The sequence below is a fragment of the Pogoniulus pusillus genome, chromosome 23 (genome assembly GCF_015220805.1).
Source record: "Pogoniulus pusillus isolate bPogPus1 chromosome 23, bPogPus1.pri, whole genome shotgun sequence".
Lineage (NCBI taxonomy): Eukaryota > Metazoa > Chordata > Aves > Piciformes > Lybiidae > Pogoniulus > Pogoniulus pusillus.
Window position 1 is genome coordinate 9,662,754 of NC_087286.1, and position 16,395 is coordinate 9,679,148.

The window sequence follows — 16,395 nt, forward strand, 5'->3', positions numbered from 1 at the left end:
AAAAAGCCAATTGGTGCCATAGTCTAGTTGATTAGCTAGGGCTGGGTGCTAGGTTGGACTGGAAGATCTTGGAGCTCTCTTCCAACCTGGATGATTCTATGAGCAGAGGCTGGAATGTGAGGCTGCCTGTTAGAAGACATTTAGCTCTAGCTATTTTTCATGTGCAAATGAGTGCTTGATAGGTGCTGGGTTGGCTTCTGCAGTTCTGTGGTTACTGTGCTAAGAGTGATCACGGGGAGCGATCCTCCACCACTGCTTGGGGGTTTGAGCCCATGGCACCCATGAAGGAGCAGTTGCTTGGGTGCTGGGGAATTCTGTCTCTGTTTGGGAATTGAAGTGAGTTAGGAGCTTCCCTCCCCCACAATTTGAAATTTACCAGATTAGCTCAGAGGGATTGGAAGTAAGCTGAAGCTCTGTTTACAGCATGGCACAATTTACAAGCATATATACACAATGTATTTACAGTTATATACAAATTAGAGATAATACAGAAATCAAAACTCCCTCCTGGACAAAGGAAGCTGCCCAGAGGAGCTCAAAGCTTCCTTCTCTTTCTCCCTCTCTATCTTCCAGACAGACAAACAAAACAAGCAGCAAAGTTTATATTGTTTTTTGTTAGCCAAGATTAATGGAAAGATATTAGAGTGGAGTTAAGTGATTAGATCCAGCAACGCAGACCAGACTGAGAAAGATTGCTTATATTTTGGCTTTTTGTCCCTCTCAGCAAACCAATGAATGATGTGGACCTCATCTTTATTTTCTTTTCACAACCAATGATCTCATTTCTCTCATAAAATTATTCTAATTAGCCTCAAACCAGCAGAGGTATGAAGACAGGCTTCTGCTCTAAGGGCTGGAAGCCTTTCACAAAAGTGCTTTCTGTACAGTAAAAAGGAATTGCTACACTGCTGGGGGCATGCTGTGGCAACCAAAACCAACCCTATTCTGTCTTTTCTTTCTGCAGGTAAAATACAAAAGAGACTTTGAAGAAAGCAAAGGAAGAGGGTTCAGTATTGTGACTGACACGCCCGAGTTGCAAAGACTGAAAAGGACTCAGGAACAAATCAGTAATGTATGTGACTGCCACCTAAAGTACTTGTAGATGGAGAAGTAGTGTGTCTAAGAAAAGGTGTGCTTGGGGGATGTTGCTGATGAAGACTGCGAGAGTGAGGAATCTGATTTTGGTGTGTGTCAGGTTTGGAAGTGTGTGTACCTGGATACCATGGACTTGTACAGCACATGGGCAGTGTGTGTTCACCTCTCCAGCCTTCAGCAAGTGTGCTCAAAGCATTTTCTGTACTAAAATGGTTTAACATTTCTTTTTTGTTGTTGTTTATTTTGTTTTCTTAATAGATTTATTTCCAGCAAGTAAGAACACTTCTGTAACTTTTTATTGGCATGTAAATGATATAAATGAGCTATGAAGTGATAAAGTTGTGTCTTCTATAATTTTTTTTTTCTTTAGCAGGCTGTCCAAATGAGTCTGAAGTGGCAAGGTGGAGTTTTCTGAAAGCAAATATATCTGTGATTCTGATTTTTGAAAGAAAAGTAAGCTCATGTTCTGAAAGATGAGGAAGAAGTGGCAAATAGCAGAATTTAGGCATATGCTTGACTAGCTTTGAGTTTGAATGTAGACTGCTCTCAGGAGTAGGATTTTTACATCTGAGACTTTTCTTCTTCTCACCAGGAATGTTCTTTATTTCTGTTGTATTCCCTTATCACTGCATGGTGGAATATTGGGGACTACGTAGTGCATATCATACATCTGAAAGTAAGAACTAGATGGAGCTAGAAATGGTACAGAATCAATGCCATTAGTTTGTCTGTCGTTCCCCCTGGTTGTTTGCCTGCTGCAAGAACTCATCTCCAAAGATTGTTTTGTGGATTTGTTATTTTATTGGATTATTCCTTGCAGTCACGGAACACCACCATGACATCAGAGGCACCTTATCTGAGTACCATCAGAGGAAAGTGATGGTTTGTTTACTTGAAAGGAACAAAAAAATCTTTCAGGTTGGACTGTGTTTGAAAAGAGTCCCTGCAAAGTACTACTTTAGCCCAGCAATAGAGATGCACCTAATTAAGATTTTGATGTCCAGAGCTGCTCTTCGAGGTGAAAAATGAGGGCTCATTCCCTGGAGCCTTGGCCAGTGGGGAGGACAAGTTCATTTAGGAGCCATGATAAGGTGAGAACAAAAGCTCATCTTTTCTGTTAGTACTGGGGCTGACTGAAGTGGTTTGGGCTGTGAGAGTGAAAGATGTCCTCCTCAGTATGGCAAAAAGCATGGCCATTAAGACTCCCTTTTGGGGTCTGGGAAACTTCAGTGAGTCCCTGGTTTTAATCAGCTGTATTTCTTTTTTTTTTTTTTCTTTTTGGTTGTTGTTCAGACCAGGAACTGAAATTAGGTCTTCTCATGACCTACATAGCTTGCTGGAGTTAAGAGTGATTCTTTTGTGTGGGGTAGTTCTGGAACACGTCAAGGAGATGAAACGAGCAATGCCCTGATGAATACTTAATCCCTTGCACGGGTCTGCTCTGCCAGAGGAGGTCCCTAATGCATCAGCCTTGGATATTGCTGTGCTAAGAAGCGGAATTAGATCTCCCAAGCCCAGTACCCTCCACATCAGAATATAGGACAGCATGACACAGCTCTCTTGCATACTCTTCCTTTCTCTCCTTCAAAGCTTATGTGGGAAAAATAACCCCCAAGTAGTTGTTTTGTGAAATAGCAAAGTTTTCTTCCCACCTCTGCTTTTGAGGGGAGGGAGGCGATTTCTTCTCTAGCTAAGGATGTTGGTATAATATATGATACCAGAGACATCTCCATGCCTTTTCAGACCCAGAGATGTAATTTTAAATGTGAAAACTCTTAACGTGGTTTCATTTTTCTCCCCCGATGCTTGGGTATGCCACTCCTGTCTCTTCATTCCTAGCTGCCCAGCCTCAACAACGCAGAGCTGTTTTCCTTCCTCTGCTGTCAGTAGCTGACAGAGATTCCAAGTCATAGCCTCCGTTGGAAATAATTAATCTTGAAGAGTCAAATGGAATTCTAAATTGTGCACAATAAAGTGAGTTGCATCTCATTTATGCTTACACTAAAATAATCTCATTTACAGCATTATCTCCTAGAGAGATAATTCTGCTTAGGCCATGACTTAAATCTCATCAGAAACCTCCTGCACTAAAGAAAAGCATTCCACACAGGGTAGTTTCTGCATTTATCAACTAAAAATTGTGGACTGGAAGGATCTGATGATGGTTGCAAGGCACGGAAAGGTAAGCCCTTGAATAATTGGAAAGCAATTTGCCTTTCCCTATAGAGCAAAATGGAAACATACTAACATGTCTGTTTTCATTTTCAGGTTTTGGCTGGATTTCACTTCAGAAGCTCCCAAAGAACCTCTTCGAAACAGAGTTGTAACTGCTTCATTTGAGGGGTGAGCACAGTTAAGTCTGTAGCTGTTCTTGGTGGGGATAATGAAAACTGGTGCTGATAGGATTTAGCAGAAGCTTTGGAATATGTTGTCTTTCTGGCCTGATACGAAGTGTTGCAGCCTAGATGAACAGTAGCACTATTCTGACTTTTTAAGGGGTCTCTCCTGTTATCAGTATAAAGCTCCTGAGGAAAAGAGGCTAGTGGAGGGAGTGGGAGGAGAGTGGGTTGGATTTTTGGTTGCTTTTTTGCTAGCAGCAAGCCTGTTCCAGTGTCTCATCACCTGCACTAGAGAGAATTCCTTCCTAGTCTCCACTCTGTCTATTCTCCTCAAGCCTATAGTCAACATTTATACTATTCATACAGAGAAATGAGGGAATTTTGTTTAAAAGACCTTGCAGTGTTTTGGATCCCCCTCAGATTTTTCAGAGGATTTTCAGTAAGAGTTACACTGAATCATAGAACACATCCAGTTGGAGAAGACCTCAAAGCTCATCCAGGCCACCCCTTAAGTAAGAACTGAAAGGTCAACAGGTCAACACTAACCAGTGTCTGTAAGTGCCACATCAGTGGCACACTGGTGTGTGTGCACTGGTGTTCAGCACACCAGTGCTTGAACACCACCAGGGATGGTGACTCCAGCACTGCCCTAGGCAGACCATTCCAACCCTTTCAGCAAAGAAATATCTCCTAATATCCAGTCTGAATGCAAATATTCTCAAAAAGCAAGCAAACCCTATCACATTTTAGAGGAGATCTTGCCAATAAGCTGCCTATAGATTGATATTATAAGGAAAAAGTGAAGGTGACAAAAGGAGCAGAATGCAGAAGATGGCAAAAGTCTCTTTATTGATCTATCCTGACACATAGCTAAATGAAGATGTGGGAATTCATTCTAATAATATTTCCTTTGGGGAAATGGAACACTTCCAGCAGTTTGCAGCAATGAGCTGCAGCTTACTGCCTCTGCACTTTCATGTCAATATATATGGCCTGAAGCATGTTTTATCCTATGTGGAAGAAGTTGCTCTTTCTGAAGTCTGGTCCTGGTAAATGTCTGCAAAGTCTAAAGCAAAACAGGTGTCCCCACAAATTGATGGGGTGAGAAACTTTCATTAAGATAAAGGCCAGTGCCTGGGTAGTGGAGGTTGCTGGCTTAGCAGTATGACTGGAAGGGTGCATGGAAGCTTTCCCAGTGGGTGCCCTTGTTACACTGGGAGCCTCGTAAGCATTTCTCACTTCCACAGAGATGCTGTTCTGAGCTGAGGTCATGTGTGAGCAGGAAGCAGCAGACATCTGCCCCACTTCCCTTGGACAGCCAGCAAGTGGAGTCATGCAGTTGGTTTACAGGGCTCTGACTGCTCTTCTGGGAGGTTTGGGCAGTGCAGGAAATGAAAGCTGCACCTTTAGGTAAAAAAGGGAAAACAAGAAACCAGATTAAATCTGGTTTGCAAAACACTTTTCCAAGATGTCCTGTTTTGGTGAAAACCTTGAGTTAGGAAGCATGGTAGAGTTAGTGAAGTGAATGTCACTCAGTCACCTCTGGAGGATGGAGGTTGTCAGCTCCATGTACTCCTCACAGAAGTTAGTGAAGCCTGTACTGGATGCAGAGGCGGAGCATGAAACTCCTGTCACATTCTCAAAAGGAGCTTATGGGAAAGGCCATGGATTCATTCTCCTTAATGACATCACCGGATGTCAGGGGTTGGAAGGGACCTCCAGAACTCATCTGGAGTGTTAGGCTGCATCAGTAGGCCAATTGTATGAGACTCAACAAGACCAAGTGCTGGGTCCTTCAATCCCTGCAATGATCCAGGCTTGGAGCAGAGTGGGTGGAAATTTGCCCAGCAGAGAAAGAGCTGGGGGTGCTGCTTTACAGCCAGCTGAACATGAACCAGTGCATGCCCAGGTGGCCAAGAAGGTTGCCAGCGTTCTGGCCTGGATCAGGAATAGCACGACCAGCAGGGCCAGGGAAGTGATTGCACCCCCGTGCTCAGCACTGCTGAGGCCACACCTTGAGTACTGGGTTCAGTTTTGTGGCCCTCAGTACAAAGAAGACATTGAGGTGCTGGACCATGTCCAGAGGAGGGCAGCAAAGCTGGTGAAGGATCTGGAGAACAAGGCTGGTGAGGAGCAGCTGAGAGATGTGGGGTTGTTCAGTCTGGAGAAAAGGAGACTGAGGGGAGACTTCATTGCTCTCTACAACACCCTGAAAGCAGGTTGGAACCAGGTGGGAGTTGGTCTTCTCTCTAGAAGCAAGTCATAGAATGAGGGGAAAAAAAAATTGCCTCAAGAGTGGTCAGGCACTGGAACAGTCTGCCCAGGGTGGTGGTGGAGTCCCCATCCCTAGAGGTGGACATGTGTGGCTGTGGCACTCTGGAACAAGGTTTAATGGCCATGGTGGTGTTGGATTGATGGTTGGACTCAGTCTTAGAGGTCTCTTCCAGCTGAAACAATTCTGTGAATTCTCTGTTTGTTTTTTTAAGTATCACGAGTCAGCAATCAAATTTATACAATTTCAGGGGAATAGTGGAGGGAGAAGATTTCCCCCCAGTTTGACTCAACTAAACCTCTGCTTTCTGGAGAGAGACACAAATGATAGGGAGTTGATACGTGTAATATAAATATGTCTTCATCTAGCAGCTTAAGGGGATAACAAACAACCTTGCTGCTGTGCTTGTGCACACCTGAAATCAGCAGCTGTCTTTGGGATGGTTCAGCCCTGGCTGTGTTTATGGAAACCACAACAACTTATTTCCTTGCTCAGATATGAAAATGTCTCTTCAATTGCCAAAACAGATTGCTGGGAAAATTGGCAGGAGAAGATGTTAATAACAAGGCTCCTGAGCTCCCTTTGTAGGAGGCTTTAAAGAAACATAGAGACATGGTGCTGTGGGATAAGGTTTAATGGCCTTAGTCAATGGTTTAGATTGATGATCTCAGAGATGTTTTTCAACCAAAACAGTTCTATGATCTGTCATTATCCTATAGACTTGGCTAGAAAAAACTCATATAGATGGTGTATGTTATTGTGCTCAATTATTTTTCCCCCTAGGAATTCAGAAGTCTTTTTTTTTTCCTGTTGCTTAATTTCTTCTATATCTCTGCTTTCATAGGAAATTTGTTGATTAGTGGAGAGCAACCAGGCAGAAAGGGACCTGGAGGTACTGATTGACAGCTGAACATGAGCCAGCAGTGTGCCCAGGTGGCCAAGAAGGCCAATGGCATCCTGACCTAGATCAGGAATGGTGTGACCAGCAGGATCAGGGCAGTCCTTCTGCCCCTCTACTTGGCACTAGTCAGGCCACACCTTGAGTGCTGTCTCCAGTTCTCAGCCCTTGATTTAAAAACGATGTTAAGATGTTGAATGTGTCCAGAGAAGGGCACCAAGGCTGGTGAGGGGTCTGGAGCACAGCCCTGTGAGGAGAGGCTGAGGGAGCTGGGGGTGTGCAGCCTGCAGAAGAGGAGGCTCAGGGCAGACCTCGTTGCTGTCTACAACTACCTGAAGGGAGGTTGTAGCCAGGTGGGGTTGGTCTCTTCTCTCAGGCAAGCAAGGACAGAACAAGAGGACACAGCCTCAAGCTGTGCCAGGGCAGGTTCATGCTGGATGTTAGGAAGAAGTTGTTCACAGCAAAAGTGATTGGCATTGGAATAGGCTGCCCGGGGAGGTGGTGGAGTCCCCATCCCTGGAGGTGTTTAAAAGGAGGCTGGGTGAGGCACTTGGTGCCTTGGTTTAGTTGATTAGAAGGTGTTAGGTGATAGGTTGGGCTCGATGACCTCAGAGGTCTTTTGCAACCTGGTTAACTCTGTAATTCCGAAAGCTATAGAGCCGTTATGATGTCAAAATACATCCCAAAGTCTCAACAAAGTTCTCTGTGAAGTTCCACAGGGAGTGGCATAACCTTCCTGACTCTAATTTAGGCAAATACATTTGACAGGATGACTGTAACCTTGCTCACTGTATTGACAAAACAAAATGAGTTGTGTGGTGGCAGTGAAATGAAGCCATCCAGAGAAAGCCCCGAGGGCATGGAATTACCACGTGTTGTGTAAGTGGGTCAGCTCATGCATGAGAAATGAATGCTAATTGTAAACTGATTGCAAAACCCCAGGCTTTAAGTAGAATTGACTCCAGTGATAACCTAAATATTTTGATAGTGGTGTCCTATCGTGCTTCTCTTTTGAGAAATTGGCAGCAAAGCAGTGTGTTACAGGGGAAATAATTACAGCAGCTTTCTGCTGTGTTAGAAGAGTGTCACTGAGCTCCCAAATCAAAGGCATTGTGTTCACTGGTAAAGTTGAACCTGTATTTGTTTAAGCCTGGATTTGGATTGCTTGTCATGAGATAAATTTTAGTTCAGCAAAGAATGCTGCTCTTCTCAGTGATCAGTCTGTTCTAGAAAAATACCTCTTGGGCTTCTTTAGGGTTCAAATAATAACAGAACCAAGAAAAAAATCCAACTAGTTAGGAGATGTCAAAGAAAAGCATTTTCTGTCTCTACTTGCTTCATCTTCTATTTGTGGTATAAGGTTTATATGAAAGACACCAGAGAGTTGAGGAGCCAACACATGAGCTTCAGCTATGTACCATAACATCTCATAGACTTCATTTTAAATCCACAGTAATTATCATATCCTATCAGCAGACGTCTGTGTTAGAGAAGGAAACATCTAGGTCGCATTGAACTGCTGGAGCAGGTTTGGAGGAGGCCACAAAGATGATCAGAGGACCAGAGAACCTTCCCTATTGAGGCAGATTGGGAGTTTGGTGCATTTCAGTGTGGAGGCAGGATAGCTGCAGAGAAAGCTCAGAGCAACCTTCCAGTACCTGAAAAGGGGCTACAAGAAAGCTGGGGAAGGACTTCGGACAAGGGCTTGGAGTGATGGGATGAGGTGGAACAGATTAAATCTGGAAGAGGGGAAATTGAGACTGGAGATAAGGAAGAAATTCTTTGCAGTGAGGGTGGTGAGACACTGGAACAGGTTGCCTAGAGAGGTTGCGGGTGCCCCTCTCTGGAGGTGTCCAAGGTCAGGTTGGGTGAGGCCTTGAGGAACCTGAGCTAGTGGGAGGTCTTCTTGCCCATGTCAGGAAGATTGCACCTAGATGATCTGTAAGGTCCTTTCTAACCCAAACTATTGTGGATCTGTGATTCTAGGTTCTCAAGCACTGGCACAGGCTGCCCAGGGAAGTGGTTGAATCCCCATCCCTGGAGGTATTTCAGAGATGTGCTGCTGAGGGGGCCATGCTTTAGCCCCAGGCTTGGTAGAGTTAGAGAACATCTGGACTGGATGATCTTGAAGGTCTTTTCTACCCAGAATGATTCTCTGGTTCTGTGTGTTTATTCCAAACGAAACATCCCAGCTGAAGGCTAAAGCAGCTGTGGAAGTGTGAGGCATAAATTGACAGCCATGCCATTCTGCCATCTTGCCCCACTACCAACTGCATTGCAAATACCTCTGGGCTGTACTTCATGGACTGGAGTTGAGTGCAGAGGAGGGTGAGGAAGCTGTGAAGGGCCTGGAGAGTAAATCTTATGAGAAGAGAGTGAAGGAGCTGGGGATGGTTAGTGTGAAACAGGAGGCTGAGAGGAGACCTCATGGCTGTTTACAGCTACCTGAAAGGAGGTTGTGGAGAGACTGCTGCTGGAAAATTTTTCCCCAGCAAGGGTGGTCTGGTATTGCAGTGTGCTGCCCACACACATGGTGGAGTGGATGTGTTTAAAGGTCATTTAGATGTGGTGCTTGGGAATATGGTTTAAGGGTGAACTTTGTAAAGTAGGGATATGGGTTGGACTTGGTGATACAGAAGGTCTTTTCCAACTGAAATGTTTTTGTGATTCTATGACTGAAAAATTCCAGCTGGTCCTGAAGACAGCTATAAAAAGTGTTCTGTGACAATTGTTGTAAGCAGCTCTCCTGTCATCTGACCAAAGGACTCAAGTCTTTCTTTAGGGATGAGTGACTTCAAGACTTGGTAGGCTTCTGATATTTAAATGTTTGGCTTTTTCTGTCATGGCTCTGAGCTACTAAACCATGACAAAACTCCAGCAGCATCTTTTTCCCTGTGTCATTTCAGCAGCAGCAAAATTGCTCGTTATTTTTAATGAGTACACAGTTTTCAAGCCAGTGTTTTGGGGTTTTTAATATATAGTCATAAGAAAATGAAAATAAAAACTCTTCATATGAGCTCAACTTGGGAGCTAATTAAAACAAAGCTTTTAGAGTGAGGGGGAAAAAATAATTAGCCAAAAAGTTGAGAACCAGGAGTTAGCACCTCCAGAGATCCTAAAGTAATTAAATGCTTGCAGAGGAAAGATAATTTCTAATTTCCTTGTTTTCCTACGTTGTCCCACTTATAATTCCAGCTTTTAATTCTGTCTTCTCTGATGTTTTTGTACTGCACACCAGTTGCTAGGGCAGCATCTCAGGCAGTAAACCTCCTGCTGAAGAACAAGATGCTCTGCTGCTTTGGAAGCTAATACCAGCTTTAATCTTGATCCTTGGAGATTTAAATGTCTCCCCTCTGTGATGCTTACAGACTTGACTGACCTTGACAGCAGTGGGGTTGGACTAGATGATCTTTTGAGGTCCCTTCCAGCCCCTGGCATTCCGTGATTCTGTATGATTCTCCGTAGCACTTAGCTCTGGTTTTGTCTCTTAGCACACGTGTCTGTGCTTTCACAGTATCACAGTATCACAGTATCACAGTATCACCAAGGTTGGAAGAGACCTCACAGATCATCAAGTCCAACCCTTTACCAAGGTGCCCAAGGCTAGACCATGGCCTTGGTCCATCAGTAGATCTCTTAGTTACAACAAAGCCAGTGCTGTAGTAGGTGTGCTGAATAAACTGCACAAACATCCTAACATGAGAGGCAAGCAGCAAGAGTTTGCATGTGATGTTTCTGCTTGTGTCCTATGAGTCTATGATCCTGGAGAATAGGAGTATAATGTTCCAGAAAGCAATGGCACAAAGGCGCTTTGTTACCTTTCTATCTTGAGGGACTTGGATAGGCTGAATCTATAGGCCAACATTAATGGGATGAGTTTCAACAAGCCCAAACAACAGCTTTTGGGTCAGTGTGGGACAGTGTGGCTGGAAACTGCCTGCAGAAAGAGACCTGGGGGTTATAATATACAGGAGATGAAGATGTCCCAGCAGTGTGTCCAGGTGGCCAAGAAAGCCAAAGGCATCCTGGCTTGTATTAAAAATGCAATGTCCAGCAGCAGCAGGGAGGGGATTGTCCTCTTGGACTCTTCTCTGGTGAGGCCACACCTTGAGTCTTGTGTTCAGTTTTGGGCACTGCAATACAAGAGAGCTGTGGAGGTGCTGGAGCCAGTGCAGAGGAGGGCAAGGAAGCTGTGAGGAGAGAGTGAGGGAGCTGGGTCTGGTTAGTGTGAAACAGAGGGAGCTGAGGGGAGACCTCATGGCTGTATACTGCTACCTGAAGGAGCATTGTGGAGAGACTGCTCCTGATCTCTTCTCACAGGTTATTGAAGATAGAACGAGGGGGAATGGCCTCAAGTTTTTCACAGAGAGAGTGGTCAGGGACTGGAATGAGCTGCCTGGGGAGGTGGTGGAGCCACTGACACTGGATGTGTTTAAGGGTTGTTTGGATGTAGTGCTTAGGGCTGTGGTTTAAGGTGAATCTTGTAGAGTAGGGTTCTAGGTTGGACTTGGTGATCCTGAGGGGCTTTGCCAACCTGGATATTTCTGTGATTCTGTGAATGGAGTTGGCTTCCATTTTGTTTCAGAGCTGGAGCCTGATGGGAAATGAAAGTGCCTCCACCTCTTCTCTCATTTTGAGCACCTCGCTGCAAGGAAGATGTTGAGGTGCTGCAGCAGGTCCAGAGAAGGGCAACAAAGCTGGGGAAGAGGCTAGAGAGGAACGACTGAGGGAAACTGGAGTTGTTTAATCTGGAAAAGAGGAGGCTGAGGAGAGACATCCTTGCTCTCTACAAGTCCCTGAAAGCAGGTTGGAGTGAGGTGGGTGTTGGTCTCTTCTCACAAGTAACTGATAAGAAAAGAGGGAATGGCCTCAAACTACAGCAGGGGAGGTTTAGGCTGAACAATAGGTTAAACGTTTTTCACTGAAGGGTTTGTCAGGCATTGGAACAGGATACCCAGGGAGGTGGTTGAGTCAGTATCTCTTGCTGTGTTTAAAAGCTATCTTGATGAAGTGCTTAGTGGTGGACCTGGTGGAGTAAGGTTAATGATTGGACCGAGTGATCTTGAAGGCCTTTTCCAACCTAAATGATTCTATGATTCTTTGTTTTCTTGCCTATTCAGCAGGGAGACCTGCTCTGGGGTGGGCAAGGCTGCCCTTGGCTGCAGTATTGTGAGCACAAAAGGGAAACAGTCAAAGATTTTCTTTGCCTGTGCCAAGAGAGCTGTAGATATGACCAGGGCAAGGGCAGCAGGCATGGAATGAGGTCACTGGCTTGGCACTGCCTTTTGTTTGGAATTCTTTTCTGTGCAGTGTGTGTTCCTGGCTCAGATAAGAGCTGGCATGCTGTCTGGAACTGAGAAGTTCAGTTAGCAGGCAGGTTCCTTTTCGGCAGTAATGAACAGGATGACAGGCTCAAAAAAAGCTTTGTGAGGGTAGAAAATTAATCAGAAATATCAAGGAAGGTGATGGTGTCAAGTGATAGAAAAATCTGACTGTACTGAGGCATTGGAGGTTAAATGATCAGCCTCTATTGAAAAGGAGTGGAAAAGATGCTGAGAAGACACAGATGAGAGTTGAGCTTTCAGTATGAAGGAAAGATCAAGTGGGATAAGTCTATAAAGTCATAGGTAGCACAGAGCTGGAAAAGTGAAGGTGATTGTGCTGTCATTTACAAGGCAAGAACTAGGACCAGGAAAAGTAGCTGTACTTAAAGAAAAGCACACATGTAGCCTTTAATCAAACCACAGAACTCATTGCTGTAGGAGACAGTGAAGTCTAGAAGCATGAAATGCCTTAGAAGAAGGATTAGATAAGCTTGTAGAAGTTAGCTCCATCAGGAAATAGCAGATCGATGCAGTGACAGGGACAGGAAGGCTCTGTTATGCCAATAGCAGACAACTGGAAGATCTTAGCAAGGGTAGGACCTTCCCAGAGCTTGTGCTGTTGAGCAGCTATAGAGCCATGATGCTGTCACCAGCAAGCTTAGTGTCTTTTGTCCTTTGTAGCCGCAGCTGTGGCTCAGCCCCACCAAGCACTGACCAAGTTGTTGCTTCCTTGGTTATACACAGAAAAGACCTCTAAGATTGAGTCCAGTCATCAGCCCAACACCACCATGGCCACTAAACCATGTCCCAGTGTGCTATGGCCACATGTTTTCTGAGCATCTCCAAAGATGGTGACTCCCCCACCTCCCTGGGCAGCCTGTTTCACTGCCTGACCACTCTTATGGTGAAGAAATTGTTCCTAATATCCAACCTAAACCTTCCCTGGTGTAACTGGAAGCCATTTAACTCTTCTCCAAAGTAACAAATGATAGGATATAGAGACCAACACTCACCCCACTGCTCTCTACAACTCCCTGAAAGGAGGCTGCAATGAAGTCTCTCCTGAGCCTCCTCTTCTCCAGGCTAAACACCCCCAGATCCCTCAGCTGCTCCTCCCCAGCCCTGTGCTCCAGACTCTTCACCAGCTTTGCTCTTCTCTGGACACACTCTAGCACCTCAGTGAGGTAAGTTATCCTGCTTAGGAACCAATCATCACTTCAGAGGTTGTGTTCTTGTGAGACCAGAGAGTGATCCTAACTGCAACTACAGGCTCTGAAATTCATAGAGTGGGAGGGTAGAATTAGTGGGTGCTGAACCAAATTGTTGCATGACCTCCATTTGCCCTGCCAAGAGGTCACTGAGACTTGTCTGCTCTGTGTGCACTGAACTTGTAATTTATGTTTGTGGAGGATGTCAGGAGGAAGATTCATATCTGGATATACAGGTGGTCCACTAGGACTTGGAAAGACATAGATTGATTAGGTGGTTATTGCCACATGCAAAATTAGACTAGCCAGAGACCCCTGCCAGGGAAGCTTGGTGAGCTTCCATCAACACCAGTGAGGCAGACTGCAACTGACAGAGCCCCCAGATGTTAACAGGAGAAAATTAAGATCTTTGGGAGCAATCATATCTGATATGTAACTTTTGGTGGTGACATACTGCATCTGTGAGATGCTGGAACTGCCTTTTACCACCTCCTGTGGTGCATCAAGAGGAGTGTGTCCAGCAAGGCTAGGGAGGTTCTTCTTCCCCTCTACTCTGGTGAGACCACACCTGCAATACAGTGTCCAATTTCTGGGTCCCCAGTTCAGGAGAGACAGGGTCCTGCTGGAGAGGGCCCAGCAGAGAGCCACAAGGATGGATAGGGGACGTGAGCATCCCCCCTATGGAGAGAGACTGACTGAGAGCCCTGGGGCTGTTTAGTCTGGAGAAGAGAAGACTGAGAGGAGATCTGATCAATGTCTATCAGTATCTGAGGGGTGGGTCTCAGTGGCTAGGGCCAATCTCTTTTCAGTAGTCAGCAGCAATAAGCCAAGGAGCAACAGCTGCACACTGGAAGGTTTCAGCTCAACATGAGGAGAAATTTCTTTAGTGTGAGGGTGCTGGAGCTCTGGAGGAGGCTGCCCATAGAGGCTGTGGAGTCTTCTTCTCTGGAGACTTTCCAAGCTCCCCTGCGTGCATTCCTGTGTGAACTACGCTGGGTGATCCTGCTTTGGAGGTTGGACTCTGTCTCTGAAGGTGCCTTCCACCCTCTAAGATTCAGTGATTGTGTGATAAGGTGCTGTGAAATGGAGTCTGGCTCAGCAGTCTTGGTATGTGTGGTACAGGGGGCAAGGCAGAAATGCAGCTGTGCTGGGTGGTGTTGCTTTGGAAGCGATCCACAAATACATACCAGATGTATAAATGAGCCTTGGGAACTCAAATGTGTCCCGCAGCTATAAATAACACTCAGGAGTTAGTAGTTGGTAGGCTTGTGTCTGTAGGGGAAGATACTGCTATGGTCCAGAACAGCTTGAGGAACACGGGCATTCCAAGTAAACCTGCTCCACCTTAGCAAAAACTTCTTCTCTGGAGGATCTCAAAACCTGCCTGGATGTGTTCCAGTGTGAACTAGCCTGGATGATCCTGCCTTGGCAGGGGGGCTGGACTGGGTGATCTCTGAAGGTCCCTTCTGACCTCTAAGGTTCTGTGATTCTGTGAATTTGTTTATATTTTGAAACATGACCTCTTGTGATACCAACTCCAACTAAAATGAGAGCGTTGACTGCTGAGGCACAGAGTCTAAAGGAGCTCCCAGGAGACCTAATAGTGGCCTTCCAGTACCCAAAGGTGGCTACAAGAAGGCTGCAGAGACACTTTGCAAAGGCCTGCAGGGGTAGAATGAGAGCAATGGCTGCAAACTAGAGCAGAGCAGACTGAGTTTGGATGTTAGGAGCAGGTTCTGCACTGTGAAGGTAGTGGAACACTGGAAGAGGTTGCCCAGGGAGATGGTTGTGGCCCTGGTCCTGGACACACTCAACTCAAGATGAGGATTGACAGGATTCTGAGCACCCTGATCTAGCTGAGGATGAGGCACTTAGTGCCATGGTCTAGTTGATTGGTTAGGGCTGGGTGCTAGGTTGGACTGGATGATCTTGAAGGTCTCTTCCAACCTGGTTGATTCTATGATTCTATGTCCCTGCTGAGTGCAGAGGGACATCCATTCCAACCCAGACCACTCTATGATAGAACTGGCTAAAATTCTTACTATTGCCACCAAGAATTGTACTGATGGCCATAAAATGGTAGACGTGGATGGAGTTCCTGTATTTGACCCATTGCAGGAAGAGCTTCCTGGACACTTTGTACTTGGAAAGATATCAAAATGCATAAATTCTTGTGGAGTTGTTAATTACAGAAGCAAGGACAATCCTTTTGTGGCAGAATGTTTGATAGTCTGTTGTGGGGGCATTCATTTCAGATGTAGGTTGCTATGTTTCTGTGCTGCCTGTGTTGTCTCTGCCAGTGGAAGAGTTTCAGTCTGCAGATCTGTTTGGTGAAAAGTTGGAAGAAGCAAGAAAGAGGATAAAGGGAGTGAGGGAGAATTCGGAATAGGCAGCACACAGTTGCTTTGAGCCAAAGCAGAAGTCAGATCTGAGCCCCTGTTTCACTCAAAAAACCTGAAGACAGGTCCTGAAGCTGTGTATGTGATGCCTGGCAACAGTTTTGTATAGAAACTTAGGAGAATCAGAGGAAAGGTCTCATTTTCACAGGGGAGTAATGTATAGATCATTCTCTTCAGTCCTACTGCATAAGCAAATCCACCATTGGCCCTGGGAGGTGATTCCAATCTCTCATTGTTCTCATAGAGGAACATTTTCTTTTGGAGTCCCAAGAGGATATGCCCTGCAGTAACTTGTCCCCATCCATGGGACTCCTTGTTTAAAGGGAGTCTCCCTTCTCCTGGCAGCCACTCCTTATGTGCTGGTCCATGGCAATAAGGTCTCCCCTCAGCCTTCTCTTCTCCAGGGTGCACATCCCCTGCTCTCTCAGCCTACCCTCACCTGTCAGGGCTGCCAGGCCTCTGACCATTCTCCTGGCCCTTCTCTGGACAATTTCCATCCTGTCCTCACCTTTTTTCATACAGCAGGGACCAAAACTACATCACTGCTCTAGATGTGGTCTTACAAGCAGCAAGTAGAGTGGAACAATAACTCCTTTACCTCTGCTGGTGATGCCCTTAGTGATGCTGCCCAGCATCCTGTCATCTTCCTTCGCTGCTGCAACTCTCTGTGCTCTCATGCTGTGGTACTTAGCCATCAGTCTACTACCATGTGCCTAGCCATAATAATTTCCCCCCCCCCTTATTTACTATATGCTATTAATATATGTTTTAAATATATTTTACTCATTTTTTTTTATGTCAGATTTTTATCCAGGAGCAAAGTTGAGACTCATTGGTTGTTGAAATGATGTTTTATAAAG

At 45.4% G+C, this 16,395-nt stretch overlaps 1 protein-coding gene across 3 annotated transcripts in view; it reads left to right on the forward strand.

Moving 5' to 3' along the window:
* NEBL (nebulette) overlaps positions 1-16,395 on the forward strand; it is a 274,767-nt gene that overhangs the window by 131,758 nt on the left and 126,614 nt on the right. For all 3 annotated transcript variants that reach the window (XM_064162528.1, XM_064162529.1, XM_064162530.1), the window contains one exon: positions 965-1,072. In XM_064162528.1, the coding sequence (XP_064018598.1) occupies positions 965-1,072 (108 nt within the window). The remainder of the gene's footprint in view (positions 1-964; positions 1,073-16,395) is intronic.